General features: G+C 40.0%; 1 protein-coding gene and 1 long non-coding RNA gene across 2 annotated transcripts in view; one reads left to right on the top strand and one right to left on the bottom strand.

The window, feature by feature from the left end:
* Positions 1–16,895, bottom strand: part of LOC133278828 (uncharacterized) — a 73,063-nt gene extending 56,168 nt beyond the window's left edge. Inside the window, exon 1 of the long non-coding RNA XR_009746703.1 lies at positions 16,847–16,895. This is a non-coding gene — a long non-coding RNA (uncharacterized LOC133278828). The remainder of the gene's footprint in view (positions 1–16,846) is intronic.
* On the top strand, positions 10,184–16,118 carry COMMD8 (COMM domain containing 8). Its single transcript, XM_061471982.1, has 5 exons — positions 10,184–10,267; positions 11,096–11,251; positions 12,180–12,332; positions 14,002–14,157; positions 16,037–16,118. The coding sequence occupies exons 1-5, from the start codon at positions 10,223–10,225 to the stop codon at positions 16,055–16,057; spliced, it is 531 nt and encodes a 176-aa protein (XP_061327966.1). The 5' UTR covers positions 10,184–10,222; the 3' UTR covers positions 16,058–16,118.
* Positions 16,896–17,318: the final 423 nt, after the last annotated feature.

Raw genomic sequence — 17,318 nt, 5'->3', positions numbered from 1 at the left:
CGCTCCGAGTCTTACGCACCGAGACTAGCGCTAGCCGGCGTTTTGCCGCTCTCGTCGGTGCTCCCGCTAGGATCTTTCTCTCCTGGGGAATGGCTGAGGCGGGGCCCGCCGCGCCGGACTGCGCGGAGGACCCTTCCAGCAGCCCGCAGCTCCGGATAAAGGAGAGGAAGCTTTCCTCGCTGCTGTAGGGGCCAGGCCTTTGTTTGGCAGTTCGGGAGGCGAGGTCAGGTACTGCCACGGAAGTCCCTTCCCCGAGCCGGGGACAAGCACGGCTGGCTGCGGGCAGGCAGGGTGCCCTGATGGCCAGGCACCAGCAGTTTTACTCCTGCCAGGCTCAGGAACTGAGTTTTCAGCGCGAAAAATGAGCAGAGCTGCTTTTACAGTCTCTCTCGACCGCAGCACTTGCCTATCGAAAGGACAGTTATTGTTTAAAGGCTTTTTGTGTGTTTTCTTTTCCTTGAGGCCTCAGCAGATGGAGGCTGTGGCAGGAGTGCGGCTATGACAGAACCTGACACTCTTGACAGCTTGTCAGGGAAATTGATGGTCTTGATATTTTGCCAGGACAGTCTGGCACTGAAGGCAGCTTGGCCTGTCTAAACATCAAGTTTTCTAGCCACTGGGCTAATCAAGGTTAGCAAACAGTCTCTCTTGTTTTCTAGGAACTAAGCCTCAGTCTATTGAGAAACTGCCCAAATTATCTTAAAACAAATCACTGCCATCGTGTGAGTTACTTCATCAATAGCTCTTTTAAAGCCTCACGCTGTCATTTTTACTGCTTTCCGGAGTACTCTTGAAGGCTGCTCCTTACGATTAAATAGGGTGGAGTTTTACACAAAAGTGAGAGGATTCCTACTCCAAGACCATCTTCTGTTGAAAAAGAATGAAAAATAAAGCCTCCAAACAAAGCATAAACAAACAGAAAAAGTTACTTGTTCCCTGTTGAGGTGGACTGGAGTTACCGGCACTTGTCTAGTATCAACAATGAGCTCCTAACAGATTACCGGGAGGGCTGTGCTGAGCTGCCGTAATTGCTTGCACTCTCCTTGCCATGTGTATGATGTTGTTTTCCTCTGTTGTCCTGTATTTTAGCATGCCCTGCACCCATGACCACACACTGAAAACACTTTGGTTATGTTTCAGTGAACAGCAGCTGATGGTCTGTTCTTTTAAGTGCCTGTATGCCAAGCAGGAGTTTTGAAACATATTGGTGGAATAAAAATACATCTACATGAAAAAAGCCTGTAACAGCTGCCTTGAAATTACGTACGTTTATTCTTCTGGGCAGGAAAAGATACAGAGTTCTTTCTCTTTGCAGCATCTACCACCTTTGCTGGCTCAGGTGCTGTAGGAAAGAAGATGCAAGCCTGGGTAGGGCAGAGGAAGCTGCTGCAAGACACAAGGTGGTAATAGGCCTGCCAGAAAAGTTACTTTAATATTTCATAGGTTAACATGTTGATTTATTGGAACATCCAGGTTAGCAGAGGTGTTTAGGAAAAAGATCATGCAGCTTTTAACAAAATAGCCACCTGTTCTGTTACCACATCAGAGGCATAAATAATTTGTATGCAGAGTCACACATTTCCTATTTTTTATGCGTGTCGGTCCATTCTATAAGCTTGCAGCTACAGAAGGCCTAGTTTTGTTTCCCTTGTTTGCCAGTTGTAGCAGTAACAGTTGCCTTGATTAGGCCTGCACATCAGTGTGCTGCAAAAATACCCAGCCAAACCATAAATGAGGTGGCTTGGCTACCAGAAACAGCATAGCTGCCTTAGTGCAGCACTGTGCAATTTAATTAGATGTGTTGAAGCAGGGTATGTGAGCTGTTTGAAGAGGTAGGTCTGATTGGGTGGGTGAGAGGCTTTACTGGTGCTTGCTTAGCTATCACACACACGTTTTCACTTTTATTCTTTTGTACTATTTTTATTCTTTTGTACTGTCCAGTAGTACAAATGGACTTGATCCCAAGCATGCAAATCATCCAGCATGTCTAAAGTGTAATTAAACTGTCACCTACTGAGTATCCTATGGAAGAGTAACTACAGAGAAGATAGTCACCAGAGATAATGCTTGATAGAGAAATCCCACTGATAGCTTTTCTCTGTGGAGGTAATAACACTGAGTGTTATCCACAAGTATATACCCCTTTTTAGACAGAGAGGCCTGCAGGTGTCTCTCATATTATCTCCTGAACTAGCACATGAAAAGGGAGAACTATGGGTATGTGATAGACATTGATGGGAACAGTTGGAGAGCTCTTTAGTCTTCTGTGTTCTTCAAACTCTCAATCTGTTCATGGCTGCAATAACCTTGCAAGTACAAGCATGAGCAGGTCTTCCAGCTGTGCTCACATTGGCACTGGTTGGGACAGATGAAAGAGAGGAACTATATCATGGGAACTGTCAACTAAACATGCTTGCAGACTGAAAACTTTCCCACAAACACCTTGAAGGAAGAGGGAAATTTGTCACAGCATGCCATGAAACACTTCCCAGAGTACCTCAAAGTAATGAAATGCTAAGGACCTGAGTATGATTCCCCAGACATTCCAGTGTCAAATCCACATAAATAGCAGTGCCAGAGGGGATTTGGGTTTGTAAGATGTAGATGGTTATCATTATTGCAGCCTGAATGCTCCTGAATCAGCTTAGTGAGTAAAGGTGCATTTATATCAGGTCAGTGAAGTACCTGCGTACAGGTAAATAGTGATATACTATGATATGCACTCTGCTTTAAATATCTTTGAAGATGTGGTAGCTTATTAGTCATAATTTGTAGCCAGAAAGGGACTTGATTATCAACCAGTAATTTGATTGTCTTTTTTCCTCTTAGCTCTGCAGTAAACCCAGATAATTTAACTGTAGCAGACATTTCACCAAAACCCTTAAATTTTAGATTACATTGTGTTATTGTTTAAAAGATCATTGGCTAAATGATGCTTTTAGAGTCCTAACCAATGTTATATGTGAAACCCCAATATTTTGCCAGTGAAAATTAAAGCTGTCTGTTGTGCTTTTGCACTAAGGTAGTCTCTTACTACAGGATCCTCAGATATGTTTCCTGACAGGACTCCAGTCTGACTCAATTTACAGGATGATGGATGCACAGTGAATGAGGCAGCTGTTTATTTGTTCTACTCTGTGTGTGGCTATAACCTTTATTTACTGTACACCATCTACATCTGTTTCGCTTTCCTCATAGAGAAGATTCTGTTCATCACTTGACTGAGCATTTTATAAATATTCATTAATATTCCTTCACAGCTTCCTGTGAGACCAGAAGGTATTACTACTTTTACAAATGAAAAAAAATAAAACAAGGGAGAAGAAACACCACAATGTGAAAGTGTTTGCTAGTGATTCTGAGACTACCTGCTCAGTTTGAAAGAGCTAACTTTTCTTTTTCTATTTTTACAGGGCAAGATATGTTCTGTGTAAATTATGTACTTCTGGCAGATCTTGAGAGAAGTAGAGTAGGTATGTGAATATTATCATGGGAACTTTCCTGAAAGGCACCTTCTGGGTTATTGAATCTATTCTCTTGTTATTGTAAGCATGCCATGTAATCTGGTTCATAAATTGATTAAGCTTTATCTTTAAAGTAATAATTAGGTCTTTTGCTCATATTACTGTATTAGAAAACTGTTCCAGAGTATGGTTGCTATGAGGGTTAAAAATTAGCTTCTAAACCCAATCTCATACCATTTGCTCTTATACTAGCAGTGACCACTTTTTTAACAGTTTAAAGAGGTCTTTTTTGTTCCTGGTGTTTATCCATCCACCTTTGTTTTGCTAAAGTAAACCAGATAAGAATGACTTATATCAAACCAAATGAAGGCTAACTAAATTCTGAATAAAAGTAAAGGTGCAGTGTAGTTTAACAAATCCATTCAGTTAATGCTGGATAAGTTGCCATGACATAGTTTATGTAGACAAATTTTAAGGGAGTAACTGTAGTATTCACTCATGCAGTCCTCATGTTTTGCCTGTGGTTTATACCATTATGTTTATCCAATTGCAGAATGCCAGGAATCAGGAAGCTTGTTTTATATCTCTACTCTTGAGGGCAATTAGTAGCAGTCAGTAGCCATAATTATTATTGATGTAGCATTTACTGATACACCACTCACTGAGTTTTAGCCATCATGTGTATTAGGAACTTCCATCATGATAGTCACTCAGATGATGGAACCTTCTGTTGAAGGGATTTTCATTCAGTGACCGTTCTGCAGAAAGTAACTATCAACTCGAATTAAAGAATCTGAAAGAGGGCTTTTAAGGGGCTCTAATTACCAGGAAAAGCAGAAAATTATCTTAAATGAGACATCATCATCTTACTGCAGCTCCTAATGGAGCAGGAATTTACTACTTGGCATTAGAACTTTCTACACTAAGGAAGCTGACTTGGTAATCTATAGCGAGATTCCAGCCTCTATCAACCGAGGTTTGCTGTTCTGCTGAACTAACATGGGCCTATTGAATAAGAAGTAACAAACTATAAAGAAGAGGAACATCATCTGCTACTTCTGTATGTGTGTATGGTTGGAAAGTAGTAGTAGCCAAGTGGAATTTCACATAGGCAGCTTTGATGCACTTGGATAAATTGCTTTATCCCTTCTTTTTCTGTTTACTGTGGTGTGGCAATTTCCCATGGCTAATCTTCAGCCTTATCTTACCTACAGCTGTAAACTTGTTATTAGCTTGTTTACACTGTTACAGTTTTATTGTGCATCAGAACACTTTTGATACACACGATATGTACTTCTGTGTCTTCCTTTCCACTGTATATATAAACAAGTTGACTTGTTGATTTTATCTGGTCCATAAAACAACTTTAATTCTGCATCTTTTTTAACCAAACCACTCTACTGGCTCATAAAATGGGCTGAGTCAGTGTTACAAAATGAGCTATTTTGTAAATGTTGCTTTTTCCTCTTTGCTTGTAGAAACTTATTGTCTGGGTTATAATTTTCCTCAAGGATTTTTTTTTTTCCACTTTTCTTTTACAGTTTTTCTAACTCATAATTTCTGCTGAACAGATTACTCCAGCTTGCCAGACAAAATTTGTCAGTATTTTAACATAGTTGCTTGTATCTACTACATCCCTTTCTTTAATAAATAAAAATAATTCAGTAGATGGATATGAGGATGCCACTTGGACTTTCAATTCGCTCAGGTGTTTTCCACATGGGAAAATCCATGGCTGTTTTTTCAGAAGATAGGTAATCTAATTTTAGGAAACCTAGTATCCTATCAAAAGCATACTAACTGACTCCATCTTACTTAGTTGGATACAGGCATGGAGAGATGGGATTTATTCTTTAATGGGAGTCTAGGAACATCTTCAGTGAAGTCTGTTTGATTGCTATTTTCCATGGAAAAGAGAAGGGCAGAAGTAGGAGCTAGATGTGAAAAGCTGCTGCTTATGTTATTTAGAGACCCCAAAGAATTACAGGCTTTTTGGGCAGCATGATATGCTGCCAAACTGGACACAGACTGAGAAAGACTTGTAAATCCCAAAGCCATTTGCCTTGAAAGCAAGTTGGCTGTATTTATCCTGGAAGAGATTCAGTGGTAAAAAAGCACTGCTGTGCCATACTGTCAAAGGTACTCTTAACATGGACATAGCTGTATAAATAAACAATGTTTTCTCTTAGTCTGTTAAAATTACCTTCCCTTTATATGCCCTTGTTTGAAAAAACCTCTGTCAGAAAAAAAAAGTTTTGCAAGAGTAACTATTTGACCAACAGCTGTTTTCATTAAAGTACTATGTGATAAAAATAAAATCTGTAGTAGCTACCATAGTAGCTCTCAACTCAAAGTAGTCTAATAAATAAAGTCTATGAATTCCTTGTGTGAATGATGGGAGATGTACCTGGTAGTGTGTTTACTATTTTAGGAATACTTTCTCCCCACTGCTATTATGACGTGTGGTGCAACTTGCTATGCAACATATTCCAGTCTCTGCTAATTGTTGTTTACTAGCAAGGCTAAGAGTCACCATAATCTACCCAGAGGGCATTTTCTTTTATCTTTATGATGTCCAAAAAATTTTGCAAACACCAACATACTCTTATCATTCATTATTAATATTAAAATATTAAAGTTAGGCTTAGAGAAGGGGAGAAATATTTGGGTTTTGGTTTTACTGCATCTGCCCTATAAGGGATTATTAATTTTCTGTTGTTGCCTTTTTGCATTCCAGCCATTACAATCGTTAGACCTGCATATGGTGAGTAAATTCTGGCCCTGATGTGTATCTGATACTTAGTTTACCTAAAACTCTTAAGCATGAACAAAGGAATAGAAATGTAGAGAAATAGAAATGGTAACAATAGATTTTTCATTATAAAATGGTAGCAATGTATTGGATGAAAATGAACTCTCTGCATGTTCCCTGAGCGTGGGATAAAATAATGAACCAGAATTGTGGGAGAGTTGGGAGAATATTCATAGACAGTCTGGAGGACAGGAGATGGTGGCTCCTCCCAGTCCTGTCGAAGAAGCTCATGCAAAGGAGTGTGTCTTCTGGACAGGAGAGGAAAGACAGACTAAGTCTGTGCCTGCCCAGCTGTGGACAGGAGACAGTGACCAGTGATCCTCATGAGCATAGAGTCCCAGTTACTGACACCAGTTTGTCTTGAGTTATGAGCTGTTATTTTTGTGGGTATATGGCTCAAACCAACTACAGACTCTTCTAGTCCAAGCTATTCCCCTGCCTCTGTCCTGCAGACTACTAGGTATGATGCCAGCTCCTGGCCCTTCCACTATCTCAGCTAGGCCAAGATGTATACAGTAGAGATATTTAAAAATCCCTTTAATATTAACTTGTTTTATTTAGAATATAAACAAGATTTTTCCCCTCTGATGCTTCAAAATATGCTTGGAGAGTCTCTGCCAATAGCAGTTTCTCACTGAAATTCTTGCAGTGTGGCAGAACTCTTTTGAATGATCTTTAGTATGTTCTTGTCTGTAAAAGGCAGTACAGAGTTCAGTCTATAAATTGTGTGTCTCTAAGGTGATGTTGAACCCTGAGCATGTGCCTCGCAACTATTGCTAGGTCTTCAGTGAAGTCTGTTGGAAGGGTAGAACTACTACAGAAAGCAACAAGATGATTTTGAAATTTCAGAGTGAGAAACCAAGAACATTTAAGGTAATCCTTCTTGTTACATCTCTTTACTAGAAAAAGGTAGAGAAGATAAAGACAAGTATAAAGCTATGGACATAGACTGTATCCACTGTGTATGACGTGGTATTTTTCATGTCTCATAGAGTGAATACATGAGTATTATATTTACAAAATGGGGGAGGGAAGAACCAAAACTTGTCATGCTTTTATATGCTTAAATTTTACAAGTAAAATTATTTTAAAAACTGATTTCTTGTTCAGGATCTAGCTGATAAAGTGTGTTCTGCACATCAGTTTCATGTTGTTCATCCAGCCTTACTATGAACTTCTCTGGCTGCTCAGATTGTAAAAATTAAGTAGACATACATTATTTTCAATCTCCTTCAGCTGTAGCATATCACTATGAACATGTTTATGTGTAAGCTTCTACAAAAGCTTTCAAGATTCCTGGTTTAATAATGAATGTGTTTCACTGATTGCTACTCATGTCAAGCTGTAGTTTCAGCACCAGTTTAACCTTTCATCTCACCTAAGTGTGGGTTGCCAGAAGGGGTAGTTTTGTCCTCCCTCTCGGTCTCAGCAACAAAGGTCTCTTCTGTCAGAAGTGGTGCTCTGTTCCAACTTGGCTGAAATCTAACCCATGAAAAAATAAATCTGTGCAAAAATAACAGTTTTCAGCCGTATCAGTTGCAGTTTCATCCTGCAGCCCAGGCACCCTAGTGCTGGTGTGAGGGATGGCGAGAGGAAGCAGAGCTGGCAACAGGGGTTAGAAGACCAGTGGGATCTCCCTTTTCCATGGCAACCTGCATTTAGCTCACCATAATCTGAACTGCAACCTTGTGTTTCATCTGCATTTAAAAAGCCCACTTACTTGCTCCCTCCATGTTGGTAAAATACACAGCTATCTATTATTTATATTGACATACCAATTTTATAGTTCCTTGGGAGAACAGTTATACTAGTACTCAGCTGCTCTCCCCAACTGCAGATATTTAGAGCAAAGTAAAACACCTTTATACTGCTAGAATATTAAGAACCTCTGATTATTAAATTACTTCCCAGTTGTTAATTATTGCCATTCTTCCAAAACCAAGTATAACAAAAGGATTCCTTTTAAAATTGGTTTAATTAGTGCAATTTAGTTTGTGGGTTATCTGTAAAAGCAAGCAAAACCCTCTCTAAGTCAGCAGCAATGTGAAGAATATAACACAACGTTCGCTCCACTTTTCTTTCTTATAAAGCTGCTTCTTTTCTTGCTGCTCTGGAGTCTCTTGCCTACCTATTTAACTGTTGTCAAAGCTTCCCTCCTTGTCTCTGTGGTTATTTCACAGCTTAGCTTCAGAGGGGTGGAGCGGCTTATTGCTTCTGTGGTACAGAAGCATGAAGAGCAGGTATTTTTAAGACCTAAGTCTTGATGGTGGATCCAAACAATGCAAGTCCAAACAAACCCTGAAATGCTAAAGGCTGGCTTTGTATGTCCTACTTTGTAGTTGTACATGGGCTCTAAAACATGGATTTAGCTTACTCAGACATGGTTTCCTTTCACAGTCTGGTTTTGCTTTTCATATGTCAGTAGGCTGAATCCAAAGTATTATTCTAAACTACACATCTATGAAAAATGAAAGTCTTTTGTTCTTCAGACCTGCAAAGATTAAGGTGCTTTGAAAGTGTTCACTGAGATTGTGTCAGAGAATGTGTTCCTCTTTTATGTGTTACATGTTTGCTCTCTCGCATTTGTCACTTGTTTGATCCCTTTGAACAAGCGAGTAGAAGACTTGTTACCTTTCTCCTTATTCCCTGTAATTTATTTATTTTCAAGTCTGGATTGTTTTACATTTCTCCTGTTGTCTTTGGGTTTCTTTTGTTTGGAGCAGAAGCTCCCCCTGGTGCTGTATTTTGCGGTGTGCAACATAGTACGATGAGAAGAAACTGCATAGGTTTCCAGTTATCTGACAAAGCTAATTCTAGGGAAATAGAGTGAATTATTATTGAAAATAATACAAATAATATAATTTTTATTTGCATTTTCAGCTATTAATGAATTTAACAGTAGCTTCATGTAATTTCGCCATAGTAAAATTTAATACATTTTCCAAAGCCTTTATTTAAAAATCTAATCTACTCACCGTAGCAAACCGTGAGAGAAATCAGGCAGATCTGAAAGTTTACAGTCAGCAAACCACGAAGTCAGTTCTTCCCTACCTATTTCTTCTCCAAAACTCCCCCACACCACACTGTTCCTACAAGGCCACATACCGTCTTTGGAGAACAAGTGTTGCAAACTCGCTTAACCACACTGGGGTTTCCTTCAGATCTTATTTCCACAAGTAAAGACTTGTAGCTGCCTTCATATTCTTATGTCAGAGTCTTCTATTTACATACACATAACTGTGAATTAGCCTATGGATTTCAGTGAAAGAAGATCTGCCTACAGGTATATCAGTTTCTTGTTGGGACTTGAATTCATACAGGTTTTCTTGTACAAGTGGTCAAGGCATCTTTCCTTCTTCACATTTGCATTCAGTTCAAGTTAAGGTATGGCAAGGTCATTGCTAATGCTAAAACCTTTTCCATAAGCCTCCTCCACAGGCTGGTTAGCACTGACCCCCCCATTTGGCAAAGGAAAAAAATGAGTTGTTTGCGGTAGACACTGTACCAGCAGCATGGACTCTGTAGCCAGTATTTCCCCTAATGTCCTCGATTCCATTTCATGTCAGAGAATGTGTCACCTGCTGTATGTAAGCCTTGAACTTCCTCCCCTGACACCAGCAGGAAAGTTACCTTGTTGAGACCGAAAGGCAAAGCTGCAAAGCAGGAAGAGTATAAAAACCAGGTTATTGTTAATATAAAAGATGGTAAAATTTTGGGAGTACGACTTCATTCGCCATGTAAGTGAAGGTTGCACAGAACGGCCACTTTCCTCACTAAACCCTCAAGCGACCCTCTCGGCGCCGGGACTGAGGCTCGAACCTAGGAAGTAGGCGGAGGAAGACGACGTTTGCTCGTGCGCAAGCGCGCCGCCGCGGAGGGGAAGAGGGAGCGCGTGCTCGCGGCCCGGTCACGTGCCCCGCGTGGGGCGGTGCGGGGAAGCCGGGAGATGCTGCGGCTGCTGGAGAAGCTGCCGCCGGGACGGGCCCCCGAGGTGAGGTCCTTGCGACCCTGGGCGGGCAGCAGGCGGCCCCGGCGCCTCGGAGGCAGGAGGAGCCGCGGCCGCCGTACCAGTCACCAGCCCGCCTGTCTCCCCGCGCGGCGGGGCGGCTGCGGACCGTTAAGCAGGGGCACTCGGGCGGTTCCTGTCGTGAAGCGAACTTGGGAAGAGGGTGGGGCTCGGCGGCGGCAGGCGCCTGCATCCTGGTCACTGCCGCCGAGGCTGGGGAGGGCGGTGGTCGCCGCGGGGGGGCGGAGGAGTCTCTCTCCGGCGCCAAAGAGGAAGGCTGGGCCCGCAGACCGGGACCTCGCCTTTTAGCGCGCCTCGGGGCCGCCGCCGTACTGCCCGCCCTCGGTGCCCTCTGCAAAGCGAAGGCGAAAGTGTAGGCTCAGAACGCGCCGGACGTGCACCCAGCGGGTGTTTCTGCGCTCGCTTTGCTATTAGCTGATTAGAAATATCCTTGAGCTCTTAACAGGCAGAGCTTCCGCCGTCCGAACACAGGCGCTGAGGGGGGAAATGACTGAGGTGCCCTTTGATGTGGCAGCACTGCTGCTCAGCAGTACGTTATAGTTGTACACAAAACCATTAAATCCAGGGTGAATCTGAATCACGTTGTGATTTATATTACCAAACCTTGTGGGGGAGGATAGTTAATATTCTGGGACAACCTCTTTATGACTATAGAATGTGCATTGGCTGCACTCAGGCATTGAGACAATACCCAGCCAAGGGAGGGGTTGCAAGTGAATTTCTTGATCAAGTCTTGTATCTGGTTATCAGTGATAAAATTATGCTTTTAAGTTATATATCACATTGTTTCAGTTTCTTCATAAAATAGTTGATGGCATATGTGGCCGTGCGTATCCTCGATACAAAGATTATGGCAGTATCTGGAGCTTGTTGGAGTGGATGGAGGTTTTAGAAGAAACAGGGAAGTATTTCAAAACTGCAGTTGGCAAAAACATATCTGATGAAGAGGTAAGGGCTCATAACTGATTGGGCTTGACTTTGGGAGGCAGAATACTGGAGTGATTAGTCTTGTAGTTTATTTAGTCCTAAGGTATTTTTATTATGTAGCATTTGACTAGTAGCAGACTAAGTTAAATAGGTAGGTGAGCTGCCTTTAGAGATACACTGCAAAGACTTAAAAGAAAAAACTGAATTGATACTGATTTCTTAAGTATCACCAAATCTGTTTTCCTTAAAATCTGTAACCTGTCGTTACTGTTCATCAGTAATAAAACCCATTCCCACTCTTTTTGGCTTTATTGGTTCATTACTACTGCATTGAAGTGTTTTAAAGTGTTGACTCTATGCAAATAATAGTAAAAACATCTAGACTGTGAATGGAGCACCATGTAGGACAGGGAATATATTCAGGGCATTCCAGTGTGTAAAAGCTTTGGAAAAATTTGTTCCATTGTCAAAAATCTTAATTCCCATCTTTTGGGTGTTGTTCTTGTTTTGGCTACCTGATAGTAGCTAGGTCAAAGAAAAATACTTTGTAGCCATTGGTAAGTCTGTACATAATTATGTTTTTTCCAGCTAAGCTAATGTATTTTGTCTCCACTATGATTTTTCAGAAACCTTCAGAGCTAAACAAGCATTGTTTGTGTGATTTTTGTTTTGGTTTGGTTTTAGGGTAGCATCTAAGAAGGCCACTCAAGCCTCCATTCTTTGGTCTTTCATAATATAAATGACAAGAAAATAACTTTTTATTTATACCTTGCTGTGGAAAATACCAATTCTTAACTATCAAACACAGAGCGCTCACTGAGGAGATTATAAAATGAGATTATGGAGTCCAGTATAACGGCTATTTGGGTAGAAGCTTGGGTATCTACGGAGCACAGCTGTTACAGGTGATACATGTTATTTCTGTGGTTCACAATTTTTATTTTTGTAGGCTGCTCAGCAGATAAATGAATTAAATTCAAGCTATCAAGAAGCAATCACAAAATGTCTAAAAGGCAGAAAGGAAGAAATCAGGAATGCACTAGTGGAAAGAGTAAATGCAATCTCTTCTGCTCAGCTGCAGGATTTTGACTGGCAGTTAAAGGTGAGAGTGTTGCCTTGATGTTGTTTGAAAGAAGTGTTCTACAAGAAAATAAATGTTGATATAGATCCCTTAGGCCAGCTCATTCTGGAGAATGGTTAAATTTTCATAGGTATCAGAAAAACCTGTTCATGGTAACACATCAAATACTTGCCTGAAATTTGTATAAACTGTAAAAGTAAAATTCTGCCCCCCTTCTTTCAAAGCTGTAATACCAATCTCTTTCCTAAAAGGAAATTGAACATTATTCAGGAACACCTGAAAGTTTTGGTTTTGAGGCCTGAAAAGACAATATATTTAGTCAAAGGAAGAAGAAATATTTAATTTCAGGAGTAGAACACTGATTCAGGATGTGCTTCCCTGACTTTTTCAGATCTTTAGATTCCTGCAATAAAAAATTAATTAGTTTGAAATTATTTATCATTAGACTTACTTTGATAATAAACCAATGATGACTGTGTTGCCTACAGTTTGGGTTTATGAAGACAGCTGCCTTAAATTGAGCTGTATCAAAGACTTAACAATGTGACATACTGTTTATATTTTTAGTTAGTCCATGAGAGCTGTGAAACAGATTTGTAGAGCTGTTAAATGCTTTCCCATTTCAACAAGAGTGTTAAACAGTTTGTGCAGGAAACAGCTTTGGAAATCAAGGAGCAATGCCTACAAGTAGACAAGATTCTGCAAGAGCAAGTATGGCATTGTAGTGTGTTTCAGATGAACTGTTATTAGGGGATTGTTCTCGTACTAACTGCATTTTGTGCTGACAGAAATAGAGACTAGACTTATGTGAACCCTTGGGAGGGTTTGTGTTTCACTTAGCATTGTCTTCTGAAAGATTTTTTTTTTTTTTTTTAATTCTCTATTTTGTAATGGAGATTTCTGGTGCATGTTTGAACTATTCATTTTGCATTAAATCACTGGGGATTTTTTTAGTTTACAATAGTTGAATCCTACCAAGGACATTGTCTCATTGTCTCCTCTGCTGTATCACATTCTGATCTCAAATAAGATGGGTCTGTAGAATATCTATTGTATTACCAACTAATCTTTGATTTTAATATTTGTAATAAGCCTTAGTTATAGAGTGAGTATCATAGTAAACAAAAAAGAAAGCACTGTTGGTATGTAATCCTTTTCATCAGTGCTTGTCCGATAGAATATTTGACAAAGTGTTTTATCAGCTGTAGGGAGAGTTGAAAAATGGACAAAGGTGTCCCCTTTCTCCCAACTTCTGTAAGACTCTTCTTACTTGTTGATTACCAGAACTATTTGAATACAATGACTTCAGAATTCATATACTTCATTTTTAAAGAGCCATGATCAAATGTATCCTCTCTTTTCACCTGGAATGCAAAAATATAGCAGACCAGTACTTTTAACAAATTGTTTTGACAAATGTATTGCTATGAGCAGGGGGTTTAGTATTTCAGTATGTTCTTAGTATAAACAATTAAAATTCCCAGCAGGGGAGTGGGGTGAAGACACATAACAAAACCACACGACCAAAACCTGCAGAGATGATTTATGACAAGTTAATTTTGTCATGCTGATGTTTGTTCCTTCTGGTAGTACACGTTCAAAATAAAGTGCAGATGTGATGCTGTGAAAGACTGAAAAATGAATGGTTCTGCTGTACATGTTGTTATTGTTGTTTCATCAATCTGCGTAGCTTGCTCTTTCCAGTGATAAGATCTCCATGCTTCAGATGCCACTTCTCAATCTTGATTTGGATGTGAGAGAAAATGGTGAAATTAAACCAGTGTCTATAGAGATGAATAAGGAGGAGTTGCAGAACCTAATAAACTCACTGGAAGCCGCTAATAAGGTAGTTTTTACTGATACCATCTTTTTTTTCCTGACTTCTCATGTACTGAGTTTAACTGAAATTCATGGGATAATAGAATAGTTTGAGTTGGAAGGGACCTTTAATGGTCATCTAGTCCAGTCCCTCTGCAATGAGCAGGGACATCTTTAACTAAATCAGGTGGCTCAGAGCCTGGTCCAGCTGACCTTGAATGTTTCCAGGGATGGGGTGATGCCTCCTGTAGCTGGAATAAACAGGCTTTGTCAACAGGCTTCCCTTGATAAGATGGACTGTAGTAGATGCCAGCCACATTGTTTGTTCTGGCTGTCTTGATGGAAACCCAACATAAACCCAACATGAGCAAAATGATAGAGTTACAGAAAGTCATACACAAGGAAGACTATCCTGGGTGGACTTCAGGGGTAATTTACCACAGTTGATTATAGGTTATTATTATTTTTTTTAAAGATGTAATTAGAATCCTGATAAGCATTGTAGACTGTTCAGAACGCCTTAAAGTCTTGGGAGAATAGGAGGAGAAGAAAATGAAATGACAAATGTCAGATGAGAGTTGATTTTGAATGATTGGAGAGAACTCCAGAGTTCACCCAGCATCACAAAATTTCAGTGGTTGGGAATGTACATGGGAGAGTTGTTTGGTTGAAATTGTGTGCTTTAATTTCCATAGCATAGTAAATCGGGAGGAAAGCTACACAGATTCCACTACAGTAACCCAAGAAGAAAAAGAATTTGAAACTTTAATTGGAGTGTTTCAGATTTCTTAATAGAAAAGACTAAAAGAAGTGACAATTTGAAAAAAAATTTTTGGGGGAGGTGTCATCTGACTTGCACCCTGGTGATAACTGAATCTTGGAGTCCCTCCTTGTTCAGTTACCTTTTAGTATTAATACTGTCTCTGTTAAAAAGGAAAATTGTTTTGTTTTGTTTTCTTTTTAAATCTGAAAATCTCTTAAATATTTATTGTGTATTATCTGAGAGATGGAATTCTCTGACATATTGCAGGAGGGGTATGGAAATGTTGTATCAGCGTGTTCTAGAAATTAGCAGCTTCTAGTTGCTTCATGACATTTAGCAACTAAGGGATTTATTTAGATGTTTTATGTAATGTTGTGATGCTGTAGCTGGAATCTGTAGAACATTTAGGAAAAACTGTCAGTATGTGACAGCTGAAAATAATAGTTTTATAGCTCATAAAGTTAAAACTTAAGTTACAATAGCACTGTTAATATTTTGAATTGCAAAAGACACTAAAATTATGTCTTATCTGTTGCTTTAATGAGGCTGATGAGAGACCTCTGACTGACTACACAGTTCCTAGTGAGATAAATGTATTAGTGTAGATACAGGTGATGGTCTTGTGGAATGAGAGCTAACAGCTTTCTTTCCCCTGGATTTTTTTTTTCTCCAAAACTAAACGAAATCAGTAGCTTGTTGTGAACTTTGCACTATGCAAACAGAGATTCTTCTGGGACAGACTTCAGTCTCCACACGACTTTTGTTCTGCTTGAAGTTCTGTATGGAAACTGTGGGATGTTGTAATCTCCTTACTTAGTTTTATGTGCGCACAAGGAAGAATTCACTCTAGGAATGGTCCCTCAGTTCTACTTTGTGTGGAAGGAATCTCACTGGACCATTCTGCTTTTTGATTACAGGGAGCTGAGGAATGATTTGCATGCATTAAATGCTAAAGAAACTTGTTGGAAGTGAGTGTTGTGTGAGATTGTAAAAGACAGCTGAGAGAGGGATGGTGTATTTTCCAGAGGAAAGACATGTTTATATAGGTGCATGTCATACTGTAACAGAAAGCACAAAGCTGTATTTCCTAAACTGCTTAAGTTCTGGTCTCATTCAACTTTAATCTTATTTCTTCTTTTTGAAGGTTGTCTTGCAACTGAAATGATGGAATTCAGCTTGTTCACAGTATCTGATGGCGATGGTTCCCCGACTGACTTTGGGGGGGAGGAGGTAAATGTCCTCTGCAAAGCCAGAAGTTGTTGATACTGTAAAATACTGAAGTGAGAAGGCTGTTATGACTTGTGCCCAAATAAGCAACTAATCTTTTGATAAAAATAATAGAATCTTATATCTGTTTGACCAAAAATAGAAAAATCCAGTGTGCAATTGCTTTTAGTACTAAAGATGTCTAGAACTATGGGAAAGCATCACTTATGATGTGCCTGATAAAACCAAGGCTTACTTGCATAATATGTTGTCCTTATCTAAGGTGCTGCCATGATAATGAAGAACATGACAGAGTACTTGTAGCATTAATCTGTTTATACTTGTAAATAGTAAATAAACACTTGATTTTGTGTGGATAATTGCAGTTAAGTTGTTTCTTGATTTATTAATCACTAAACTGAATCTTCTTAGATGCTGGGAAAAATCAGCTTTACAAACCAAAGCTGTATAAAATTGAAGATTAGATGAGGTCAGAAGGGACCTCTGGAGGTTATCTTGTTCAACTCCCCTGCTCAGGCAGGGTCGCCTAGAGCAGGCTGCACAAGACTATGTCCAGGTGACTTTTGAATATCTCCCAAGGATGGAGACACCACAAAATCTCTAGGCAACCTCTTCAGTGCTCAAAAGTTGTGTAAAAAGCAATGGGGGCTTTGCTTAAAAGTAAAGTTTGGGGGTTAGTTTTTGCCTTTTTTTTTTTTTTTTTTAATCTTAGTTGATGGCTTTTCACTTAAATATGTGTCCTGGGTTCAGCAGTAGCAGTCATTTTTCTCCTTCTTAGTAGCTGTTGCAGTGCTGTGTTTTTGAATTTCAGCCTGGGGACAGTGCTGGTAACACTGAAGGTTTTTGGTTGTTGCTCAGTAATGTTTACTCCAACAAAGCACTTTTTGAATCTCATGCTCTACTAGGGACGAGGGGAAGCTGAGAGAAAGCAGAGACAGGACACCTGACCCAGACAGGCCAAAGGGGTATTCCATACCCAGTATATAAACTGGGTGGAGTTACCTGGAAGGGCTAGATCACTGCTTGGGACAGGCTGGTTATCGGTCGGCGGGTGGTGAGTGGTTGTATTCTCTTCCCTTGTTATTCCCTTTATCATTGTTTGTATTACTGGTGGTAGCAGTAGTGGTTTTATGTTATACCTTAGTTACTGGACTGTTCTTATCTCAACCCGTGGGAGTTGCAGTCTTTTGATTCTCCTC

Source organism: Pezoporus flaviventris, unplaced genomic scaffold, assembly GCF_033815535.1.
Source record: "Pezoporus flaviventris isolate CSIRO_AGI_PZ_B2104156 unplaced genomic scaffold, CSIRO_AGI_Pfla_v1 ptg000002l, whole genome shotgun sequence".
NCBI classification, from domain to species: domain Eukaryota; kingdom Metazoa; phylum Chordata; class Aves; order Psittaciformes; family Psittacidae; genus Pezoporus; species Pezoporus flaviventris.
Note: the sequence above shows the minus strand (reverse complement) of the source record. Positions and strands in the feature narration are given on the sequence as shown.